Source organism: Tenrec ecaudatus, chromosome 1, assembly GCF_050624435.1.
Source record: "Tenrec ecaudatus isolate mTenEca1 chromosome 1, mTenEca1.hap1, whole genome shotgun sequence".
NCBI lineage: Eukaryota > Metazoa > Chordata > Mammalia > Afrosoricida > Tenrecidae > Tenrec > Tenrec ecaudatus.
Window position 1 is genome coordinate 265,968,428 of NC_134530.1, and position 12,595 is coordinate 265,981,022.

General features: G+C 36.4%; 1 protein-coding gene across 4 annotated transcripts in view; it reads left to right on the forward strand.

Annotated features, from left to right (window-relative positions):
- Window positions 1-12,595, forward strand: part of B3GALNT2 (beta-1,3-N-acetylgalactosaminyltransferase 2) — a 73,684-nt gene that overhangs the window by 20,028 nt on the left and 41,061 nt on the right. For all 4 annotated transcript variants that reach the window (XM_075532211.1, XM_075532205.1, XM_075532207.1 and 1 more), the window contains exons 3-4: window positions 5,101-5,201; window positions 9,531-9,724. In XM_075532211.1, the coding sequence (XP_075388326.1) occupies window positions 5,101-5,201; window positions 9,531-9,724 (295 nt within the window). The remainder of the gene's footprint in view (window positions 1-5,100; window positions 5,202-9,530; window positions 9,725-12,595) is intronic.

The following is a 12,595-nucleotide window of genomic DNA, read 5'->3' on the forward strand; positions in this document are numbered from 1 at the left end:
TTACTAACATCACCTTTACTAAGGTTCAACATACTTTTTACTAACTAACTATTGTAAGATACACTTACAATAGTACTTTTTAGTTGTGTGTTTTACCATGTATAATTTTCCTTTTTTATTTTATGTTTTTTACTACCCTTCCTGGGGTGAGCTTCAGTAAACTCCTATTGACATTAGATGGCTCAGTTACTGACTAGGAATCCAAGGCCTTACTCTGTTGTCAGTGCGACTGGTCTCTAAATCGTATGATGAGTTAGTGAAGACAAGCGTATAAGGTTGGACTTACAGTTATGTGAAGACACCTAGATGATAAGTACAGAAGGCCTTCTTCCGAATTACATTAAACTGGAACTTTGGTGAATGAGTAGATAGAGCCAAATTGAAGTTGTGAATATTCTTGTCCCTAGTAATAAATATGTTATAGATTTTCTATCTTTCTCATCATTTTCATTCCTTTTCAAGACAGATTTCTTTAGTTCATGGCCATTATAATAGAACCTATTACCCAGCAAATAAGGGAAGGCCTCAGAATCATCACTATCCTCTGAAGCATAAATTTCTTATCATTTTCCCATCTCAGAAAATAATGACTCCTCTCTACTAGTTGCTGAGACAAAACTTGACTGTCATCTTGACTCTTTTTCTCTTGCATCCCTCATCCAAACCATCAGCATATCTTGTTGGTGCTGTCTTTAGATCATATTTGGAATGTGACTTCTTACAGTCTGCACCACTGTCATGTCCTAGATGATTGCAGAAGTCTCCTTACCTGAACTTACTACTTATATTTTTGTTATTATGCATATTATTTTCCATTTTTCTCTTCTACATTTACGTTTTCGGAGCAATCCTTTTAAATCAATCAAGTTATCTCAGGTCTTAGCTTATATTTTTCCAATGTTTGCTGTTTTTACTGAGTGAAATTCTTAAATCTTTTACCCCATTTACATGTTCTTCCCCTCATTGATTGGTTTTAGCTGCACCAGTCCCATTTCTTTGCTCTCATCCACTTACTGCATTCCTGCTTAGTGAGTGCATTTGCTCTTTACTCTTTAGGGGCCACCATACCTTTGGTTGTATTCACAGCTCACTTCCTTACGACTTGTACTTTGATGTCACCTTAGCCGACGGCCCCATAGGAAATAGCCTTCTATACCCATCCCATCTGTATTATGTTCACTTCGTTTTCTTTGTAACACTTGTCATCTTCTGACATTTATTTGTTCATATATTTATAAATATGTATGACTTCACCAAAAGAGGGTTTTAAGAGCAGAGGCTTCAAGCATTTTTGGTTGACGTATTTCTAGTACCTAGAATAGACACTGGCATAGAGAAAAGTACTTCACAAGTGTTGAGTGAATGACTCAGAACTAAATCTAATTAGTAACATTAATAATCAGATATTCATCAGTAATTTATTTGCCATCATAGCCTTCTTGCTTTAATTTTAGTAAGGTTGGTGGTGGTTTGTTTTATGAAACAGATGGAATATGACAGGGCTTCAAAAAGTGTGTGGGGAAATTCTAGTATATTTTCATTTCATTTCCGCCAAACTCTTTATAGCCCCTTTCTTGGTGCTGTTAGGTACCATTGAGTCACTGCTGACTCACAGTGACCATTTGTACAACAGAATGAAACACTGCTTGATTCTACGCCATCCCGACACTTGATCTCATTTTTGAGCCCATCATTGCAGCCATTGGGTCAGTCCGTCTTATGGAGGACCTTTCTCTGTTCCGCTACCCTCCATTTTACCAAGCATGATGTCCTTCTTGGAGTGGTCTCTCCTGACTACATGTCTGAGGTACTTGAAACAAAGTCTTGCCATCCTTGGCTCTAAAGACCACTCTGGCCATACTCTTCCAAGACACATGTGTTTGTTCTTTTGGCAGTCCATGGTACTTTCAATATTCTTTACCAATGCCATACTTCAAATGCATCAATTTTTCTTCAGTTTTCCTTATTCAGTGTACAACTTTCATATGCATAGGAGGCAATTGATAATACCAAAACTTGGAGCAGACATACCTTAGTCCTCAAAGTAAAATCCTTGCTTTTCAATACTTTAAAGAGGTCTTGTGCAGATTTTTTTTTTTTGGTCTTGTGCAGATTTACCCAGTGCCGTATGTCATTTGATCTCTTGAGTACTGCTTCCATGGGCATACAAGCAAGATGAAATCCTTGATAACTTCACCCTTCTACATTTATCTTGACAACCTGTTGGTCTACTTGTGAGGATTTTAGTTTTCTTTACATTAAGTTGTGGTCCATACTGATGGCTACAATCCTTGTAAAAGGAAGTGTTTGCATTTCAGTGTTTATGGCTTTTTCAAAATTTTCATTTTACATCCAGGACCCAGACTCAGTATATATTTGGAGGACCTTAATTATGATCCTTTATAACAGAACTGTAATATGTGAATTTAATAAATAGTTATTAAGTATCTTCTGTGTGTAAGTAGTATTGTGTGTAGTAGAATGCAAAATGTATTACATGCCCTCAAGGGAACTTGAAGCTTATTAGAAAGAAATAGATGTAATAGAGTAGTAAAATGTTATGTTTGCTGTGAGATAAATATGTATAAATTAGCTTGGCGTGTTTAGGAACCTCCAAACAGTTCTATAAAGCTGTAGTTTGGGATTATGAGATGTATGTGGGGGTGTTAATGTGAGAGAGTGCCAGTGATGGCTAGTAGGGCAGAGAAACACATATGGGGTTGGGGGTGGAGGGAAAAGAAGACATAGGCCTGTGAGAGGCAGACAGTGACCAAATCCTGCCAAGCCATTCTGGTTAGAGCTAAATGGAAGGGGTAAAGGGCTGCTAAAGGTGTTGGACTAAAGTGATGACCTTATGAGAGAATAAGGTCATTGAATGTGGCAAAAAGAAGATAAATCAAGGTCATTGCTAGCTTTCTGACTTGGACAATAGTGGAATCATCAGTCAAAACAAACAAAAACTAAATGAGATGAGCAGGTTTCCTGGGAAAGCAACTGAGTGGTGGATGTGTTAAGGTTAAGATACCTATGCTAATACATATTTACTAAGTGGTCCTCTAGGGAAAAAATGTTTATGCATATGTATATGTTTATTATACATGTTATTGATATAAAGGATATATAAGATGTACAATATTCTTCTCATCGAGTCCATGGTTGTTTGCTAGACTTAGATATCTGTAACCACTTGATGGTTTCAATTGAAGAGTGTAGTTTTGACAAAAATATTCCCTTTAAAATAAAAATTAAAATGACAGCTAAGATATGTCAAAACTTTACCCTTAGTCCATGGAGTATCTCTTTTGAATCCATTTTCAGACATTGGAAGGATATTTAATTTTTTTATACTATGAAATGCCTACAGCCACATCTCAGTTTTTCAAGTTTAATATGAATATTAACATTTTCTCTCTCAGTTTCTTTAAGCTGGACAATCAACACAATAACATCCAGCCCTTATTTGTAGCACTTCCCAGTTGCCATGGTGTAACATTTGCACTATGGCCAAATTCAGTAATCATTGTGATACCATTGATCATACAATTGGGACAAAATACACAGCATATAAATAACAAAGTAGCATATCACACAGGTATAAATAGCCTAGAGTATAGATAAATAATTAGGAAATTATTCCTTTTGAGCATTGATTTTCTTTGTTTTTATTATAATATATTTAGTTGTATATTTTTATAATTTTATTTTTTAATGGATCTGTTTAATAACCAGCTCACAAAATTACTAAAACTTTAAATATTAGCCCTTCTAGTTTAACGAGTAGGCTGCAGTACACAACTTCTTTGGAATCATCTAGCTTTAAATGACCGATCAATGTGTGTATCTTTTACTTAGAAGATGGTTCCAAACTAAAATGTTGATTTAGGGAATATTAATGTGTAGGTGCTAAGTGAAGCCATGGGAATAAATAACCTGTCCAGGGCGCGTGAATGAAAAGAGTGCATAGAATGAGAAGAGCTGGGTGGCCAAAGTTTTGGTGTAATAGCCACTTTGACTGAACAAGCTGAGAAGAGCAAGTGAAGCAGATTGAGTAGGGCCACATAAAGAAGGGCAGAGAGCATTTAAGAAAAGGCAGAATTGAGCCATAGAGAAGTCAGTCAAGTAGGTAATGGTTGAAGAGTGTCTATTGAGTTTAACAGCAGCAGATCATTGCTTCCATAGATGGTAGCCATCATCGTGGAATGGTGGGTGTTGAAACTAAAATGTCTGTTTCATAGAATGAGTAGGCAGTGTGAAACGGAATCTGCAATTTTAGTTAATAGGACCTTATTGAAAAGGGAATGGTGGGGGAACTGATTGCAATGATCAACGCATAATGCACCCCCACTTCCCAGAATAACAGAAACATGGGTGAAGGGAGACAGCAGTTGGTGTAAGATATGATAACCATAATAATTTACCAAGGGGTCACAAGGGTAGGAAGAGGGGAGGGAAAGGGGAAAAAAGGAGCTGATAACCAAGTGCAAGTGCTCAAATAGAAAGTAAATGTTTAGAAAATAATGGCAACATATGTACAAATATGCTTGATACAACTGATGTCTCAATAAAGTGATTTTTAAGAAAAAAAGGAAATGGTAGAGATAAGGAAGGATGCTAGGTAAGTAGGAAACTAGCACAAAGACTCCATATTTATCATGTGTACAGAAAAAGCCATGACTTACAGGGGTAACCAATAAACAAGGTCTAGGAAAAGAGGGAGCCTCCTCTTCTGTAGAAAACTAATTCTGAGCAGCAGAGATACTTTCTGAAATGGAAGGATGCAAATAAGGGGAATTGTAAATAAGGATATGTGGGTATGGGCATTAGAAGTTCATTTTAATGTAGTTTGCCTTGAAATGTGAGCATTTGCTTGTAGCCAGATGAAACATCATAATGCACACCTTCATAGAGTATGCAGTAGAGGGCTTACTTATAGGTCACTTGGTAGTTAGCAACTTTTAGTTGGCTTGCACACTTTGGTAAAGCAGAGGTAGGAAGCTAGGGAGTTAATGCTAATGGATACTACTTTAAGTACAACCTCTGAAATGGGTGTCAGAAAATATTCATGTTCAAAATCTGATGTTAAATTGACGCATCTCTCAGTGTGCTTGTGAAGTTCATTATAGGTACTCATGGCTGTGAAGTGCCTGTGGAAGATAGGGAGGACCCATACTCCTGCAAACTATTCAACATCACGAATCCAGGTAAGGCTTCCCTTTTCTCAGCCCTAAGACAGCCATAGACAATTCTGATGGTGAGGGAGAGTTGCTAAGTTGAATAGTAGGGAGTCTATTTTTAGCAGACTAAAACGGATATTTCCCCAAAATATATTATTTGCCTTCCTTTTTCAGCATGTTCATTAGTAATTCAGAATATCTTTGGAGATTCTGTGTAAATAATAGAATTTCAGGATCAAGGAAAGTTTACTTTTCAGTGTGATTCTAATAAATCTGGAAATTTCTTAGGCATAGATAAATCCTGAATTAACTGAAACTTGAGCTCCTAGAAAACTACTTCCTTCACTAGCTTGTTAATTTGCATGGCCTTGATACAAATGCTGTGAACCAACTATCTTAGAATTATCGAGTGTGAGTGATGCTGTCGAGTAAGCATTGAATTGCTGACAGCAAAGTTGGTGGCTCAAGCCTACCAGCCACTCACTCCCTTAAGAAGCACTGTTGGCATATTGAGCTGCTAACCATAAGGTCAGTAGTTTGAGCCCACCAGCTACTCTGGGGGGAAAAGATGAGGCTGTCTGCTCCCTAAAGATTACCATCTTAGAAACCCTGTAGAGAATTGCTGTGAGTTAGAATCATTATATGGCAACGAGTTTGGCTTGGTTTGAGTCTGTTCGCATAAAGATTTCCAGCCTCGGAAACCCTGCATAGGCTCACTGTGAATCAGAATAGTTTAGATAGCTGTGGGTTTCATTATGATCAGTAGTGGTTCCAAGAAAGGTTAAACATTTTTAGATCTCCAATGTGCCAATTTTGACTTCTGGTATCTTGCAGTGTGTAAACAGCTCATAGTAGTAGTGGTGTAGTGCCTAAAAGCATGGACTCAAGAGTTAAGCTCCTCAAGTTTTGACCCACACTGCCATTTTTGAGCTGTGTGGTCTTGAGTCAGTTATTTACCATGCATTCTGTGCCTCATCATCTAACTGTAAATTAAGAATAAAAGTACCTATCTCAGAGATTGATAAGAAGATGAGTTGATAAATATAAAAGGTTTAGAACAGTTCCCAAGATATGCTAGATTTGTAGTATTGTTAAAGAACTCACCATTTACTAAAACTGGGTTTTTAATAAATTAGACCAAATATTTGGGTCTATGTTGTAAAATTTTTAGCATATATATATGACTTTAAAGTTGTAAGCAAAATTTGGGGTATATTTGTGGTTTTCTGGTGAAAGGTATCATTAGCGTTCACTAGAGCTCCTGAAGTATCAAGAACCTTGTAAAATGTATTGCTGATGTCAGAGTTGCCTAGAGTTAATTAGGTTTAATGAAACTACCTTTAAATTAGCCAGTGAGTTTCTGTTTATAGTGATAGGAAATTTAGCAATGACTATCCGTGATGGTTGTACATGTTTAATGTAATTGATATCACAAAACTGTATATCTGAAAAAATGTTAAATTGGCAAATGTTGTTACATGTATATTTTTACAAAAATAAAAATATTAATAAAATTTTATTCATTTTAAGTGCTATTATTCATTAATAGTAAAGGAGTGGATCTTTCCATTAGTAGAACATTTTTATATTATATGTGTCATAACTAGAATAAACCCCAAACTACTGTTTTGTTTATTTAAATCGTAGTAACACTATAGGACAGACTGCCTTATTGGACTCAAAGGCTGGAATCTTTAATGAAACAGTGCTGTATCTTTCTCCAATCGAGTGGCTGTTAGTTGCCATTAGCAGCCAAGTACTTAGCCATTGTGCCATCAAGGCTCTATAATACCTAGATTATAAATATATTATGAAAATGAATGTATAAATTAACACTGAAACTAATTTTCTTTTTCCTTATTAAAACAATATTTTGAGTTACTCTAATATCTTAAGGTCTTTATGAGCATTAATTATGATATTGTGGGTGTGTAGAAATATTAATTTGTGGCTTTATCAAAGAATCAGGATTTCCTATATACAGGAAGTTCAAAGTGCTTTTATTTTTTTCTTTTTATAGACAGAAAATACCTAGTTGCAGTGTGTTTTCCATATTACCTTTAGTAGGCACATTTCTATATGGGTATCTTTTCTTTGCTGAATATATTAAAGAGAAAACCTGCTGTCATATAATATGTGTGGAGTCTAGGTGTTGGCCAATGCTTGCCCAGCCCTTGGCAATATTGTCTTCCTTTATTTTCCTCTGCTCATGTATATAATGAAGTAGGAGCTTGTGTTAGTCTAGATACATTAGGGAAAAGATCCACAGAAACTCATATGTATAAGAGAAAGTTTTCGATAAAGGGGATGTGCACATCAAGAAAACATTCCAACCCAGTGCTGCCCAAGTCCAATATTAGCCCATATGTGCAACATCAATCCACAAAGTCCTCCTCCATCTCACAAAACACATGCAATGATGCTGACTGCAGGAGGAAAGTCGAATCAATGAATTTGTAAGCATTTCAGCGTCGGCAGGGGTCTCCACACAACTGCTTCAGCACCCAGGGCTGCATCAGGGTAGGTCTAGGTGGCTTCTCCTCAGGAATGTCTTGCAGGAAGTGAGCTTTGCCCGCTGAAGCAGGGAACTGGCTAAGGCAGCTGCACCCTGGTCCGACCATCAGAAAGCAAGAGACCCGAGAATTAGAAAGACGAGGCTCACCGAGCCATTTATACCTCTGCCCTTCAATTAACCAAACATGTGTTTATTGACCAGGTTGGCACAATAAACTTTAACTATCTCATAGCTATCTATTCTGTTTAGTAACATTTTACTGAGCATCTATTAAGTGTAAAATAAAATAGTCCTCTATTACCCACTGGCTATGAGAATAAAATGGAATTTCTGTTTCCCTTAAAATAAGAAAATGTCGGAGGGGTGGGAGGGAAAAAAAGAGGAACTGATACTAAGGGCACAAATACAAAGTAAATGTTTAGAAAATAAAGTTGGCGACATATGTACAAATATGCTTAATACAATTAATGTATGGATTGTTATGAGAGCTGTAAGAACCCCAATAAAATGATCTTTAAAAAAATAAGAATATGACATCTTTATTAATACTCAAGATGTATAATATATGTATTATATAGTGTTTGAAAAAATGTGTAAAAATGTCATCTTTCTATTGCACTCTTCTGAGAATTGTTTGAAGCCCCTTCATGTATATATTTTGTGAAAAAATAAGAAATACACGAACTTTTTAAACTGTTGGCGTTTGTGATCAGCTGTCTTGAGACCACTGCTTTAAAATGTACAAAGAATATGATATTAAAATCTTTGGGGCTTTTATACGTTTATCTAAGTGGCATCTAAATTCTTTGCCATTTTAAATGCTTCCATCATCTCCTCTGATTCAACTATGAGAACTGGAAATATTACATGAGAAGAACTGTCTAGGGCACTGTGAATGAGTAGAAACAGCACTAAATTTGAATCGGTAAACCTAGGCTTTTCTTGTTGGCTCTGCCTCGTTTTATGTGATTTGGGGCAAGTTATTTAACAAAATCCATCAGGTTCTGTGTCTGAATCTGTAAACTGGGAAAGATGATAACCACACAGGTTAATTGTGAAGAAGTAAAGATGGTGCCACACAGTGACCCCAAAGTCGAACTAGTTTGAGAAAGTCTACCGCAACTCATGGTGACGCCAGTCAGAATTGAACTGTGCACCACTGGGTTTCCAGTGGCAAGGTTTTCAGAAATAGATCCCTAGACTTTTCTTCTAATTTTCCCCTGGGTAGGTGATCAGAGATGCTTACTGTCCTTATGTGATTAATGTTCTTATCTGTTAGCAGTGGTGTACAGCAGGAGTTTGTCAGTGTTGCTTCAGGTGTTCAGTGATATTTAACTGTGATCATTGCTCCAACGTATCACAAATATTTTTACTTGCTTAAGAAGTCGGAATCTACAGAGCAGGGCCAGATTTACTGATTATTTATTACTGCAATCAGTATTATTTTTACTATCCCTAATTATCCAAATATTACAAGTAGATATCTTCCATTTGGTTCTAAATTTAATATTCTCCTATGATGTACATACATGTATATGCACACGTGTGCTTTTAAAAAATCTATTAAAACAGCATGGTTGATTAAATAATTTGTTTAGATGTGGCTGAAAACTTCCTTATTAAATTTCAAAGTAAGTTTATTTCTAGAAGCATCTATACTTTGGAAGCATTTTCTTTCTTCCTACAATTTGTGGAAAATTATATAACTAATAGTTATGTAGATTTTTTTTCAGTAAACCTATTTCATTATTTGGAAATTAAAGGAAAAACAGTCTTTAATAGATTATTTAAAATATTCTTTCCCACCCCCCAAAAAATCTTCTTTCTCATTAATTCTATAGTTTTGAATCAGAAAATTGAGGCATTCAGTTTTTCTGAAGATACATCATCAGGACTCTCTGAAGATCAAGTTGTCAGTGTTCGCTTCCGTGTTCTCTACCCAATCATTATTACCAGTCTCGGTGTGTTCCATGATGGCAGCAACGCGGGTTTCCAGAGGAACATAACGGTCAAGCTCTATCAGGCAGAGCAGGAGGTACGTACGATGCAGTTCTTCCCTTACATTTAAAAAACATCAACTTTTCACTCATGGTACATGTGGCTGTGCAACAATATAATTCTAACTGATAAATTCCCACCTTTCTTTATTGACGTACATGCTAGTTTGAAACTATTACGTTGGTTTGGGAGAGAATACCTATGCATAAATGTGTAATATTTAGGAAAGAGGTGGATTAGATTTGAAATTGCCAACTAAAATTATCCTAAGGTAACAGAAAAGTGGATGAAGGGAGATAATGGTCAGTGTAAGACATGAAAAAAAAATTATAAATTATCAAGGGTTCATAAGGGAGGGAGGGGGGAAATGTATTGATACCAAGGACTCAACTAGAAAGAATAGTTTAAAAATGCTGATGGCAACAAATGTATAAATGTGCTTGACACATTGGATGGATGTATGGATTGTGATAAGAACTGTAAGAGCCCCCAATAAAATGATTTAAAAATATTGTCCTAAGGAATTCTAAAAATAAGTAATAAATAAAGTTTGCAGCTCTTAAGATTAATAGGGGGGTGGGAGGGATGGGAAAAAATGAGGCGCTGACACCAAGGGCTCAAGTAGAAAGAAAATATTTTGAGAACGATGATGGCAACAAATGTAGAAATGTGCTTGACACAATGGATGCATGTATGGATCGTGATAAGAGTTGTATGAGCTCGCACCCCCAATAAAATGATTTTTTAAAAGATTAATATTTTCTCTCAGCCCTAAAAATTTAACACACTATACATGGTTAACAATTGCTGTAATAAGGGTGTTTAGGGAATAAAAGTTTAAAACTACTAAGGTTACTCTGTTTCTAGTATTTGGGGAAATTCTATTTGTTCATAGGGTATCGTTGAAGGAATGGTCTTTGATAAGTCTGTCTCTGTTTTAAACATACAGAAAATTTCAAAGACTTGTGCAGTGAATAATAGTAGCATTTTGCTGAGTTTGCTGCATTTTAAAAATATACATACATACAACCAACTCCCATTGTTTGTGTAAATAGTGTCCAATCTCAAAAGGATTGATTCTGTAAAGTGAGTAATACAGATATTGCAATATGGAACTAACCTACATTGTCCCAATATCCCTCTCTCAACAGGGCTGTAAAAAAATTAGTATAAGGGCTAATCAAGGACAAATATTGTATGAGACAACAAATATAAGGGGGCAAAACAAGATAAGGCTTTCATATCAAAAGGAAAATTGACTTTAGAGATTGCAGTGGGTGGGTGGCAAAAGAGGAAAGATAAATGTGATAAATTATTAATGGGTGTTAACCTTGGTGAATGGAATATAGTCCATTGAGAGAGAAGAGAAATAAAGCTAGTGAAGTGTAAACTATTGTGGAAGGTTGATTAGTAATTTAAACTGTTACAAAGTCGATGAACTAAAATGTAAATCACCTAAATTACAATAAAAATTGTTGAAAATCAAAATAAGACTTCAAAAAGTTCATGAACAATAGAATTCAAAGATAATGGCATATTTCACAAACTTTTGAAACCACATGTTCAGAACTTTTGAACATATATACAAGTTCATTAATTTTTTATGTATTTCAAAGTAAGGTGTAGGCATCAGTACACTTTAACACAAACACTTCAGCATACCTTCATTTCTTATCCTTGAGTTGTGCATGTGTGTTCATTTGTTCATTCTTAGCTTCTTTTTTTTCTGTCATTTTTAAAAAACATTTTATTAGGGGCTCATACAACTCTTATCACAATCCATACATATACATACATCAATTGTATAAAGCACATCTGTACAGTCTTTGCCCTAATCATTTTCAAAGCATTTGCTCTCCACTTAAGCCCTTTTCATCAGGTCCTCTTTTTTTTCCCTCCCTCCCCACTCCCCCCTCCCTCATAAGCCCTTGATAATTTATAGATTATTATTTTGTCATATCTTGCCCTATCCGGCGTCTCCCTTCACCCCCTTCTCTGTTGTCCGTCCCCCAGGGAGGAGGTCACATGTAGATCCTTGTAATCAGTTCCCCCTTTCCAAACCACTCACCCTCTACTTTCCCAGCATCACCCCTCACAACCCCCGGTTCTGAAGGTATCATCCACCCTGGATTCCCTGTGCCTCCAGCTCCTATATGCACCAATGTGCAACCTCTGCTCTATCCAGACTTGCCAGGTAGAATTTGGATCATGGTAGTTGGGGGAGAGGAACCATTTAGGATCTGGGGGAAAGCTGTGTTCTTCATCGGTGCTACATCGCACCCTTGACTGACTCATCTCCTCCCCTAGACACCCTCTAGACCACTCTGTGAGGGGGTCATTCTTAGCTTCTTTACATCATCGAGTCAATGCTATCTTGGGGGCTATATTCTTTTTGTTGACCTCTTGGTAGAGTTGTTTTGTGTGGCAGTCCCATATTTGTATGTGGTGAATTTTGTTCTTCTGCCCATGCTGGGTCGGCAAGAATCTTCTGTTAGGCTGGGTTTCTTTTAACATATTCTCTGAGTTTTTTCTTGTCTGGGAAGACTCTTACTTCTCCATCAACCTTGATAGATAATTTGACAATAGTGTATTCTAGGGTTTGCGTTACTTTCCTTTATTTTTTGGAATATGTTACTTCACTCTCTCCTCTTCATAGTGTCTACTGGTGATAGGTCTGAGCACATTCTTATTTGGGTATATCTATATGTGAGTTCATGTTTTTCCCCAGCTGCTCTCATGATTGTCTCCATTTCCTCAAAGTTGGATAGTTTAACTATTACATGCCTTGGTGACTTCTTCTTTGGATTCACTCTAGTTCATGTTCATTCAGCCTTGTCAATGGTTGCCTGATTTTCATTCATTAAGCTGGGGAAGTTTTCCTCCAAGAATTTCCCCTCTTTTTTTGCCA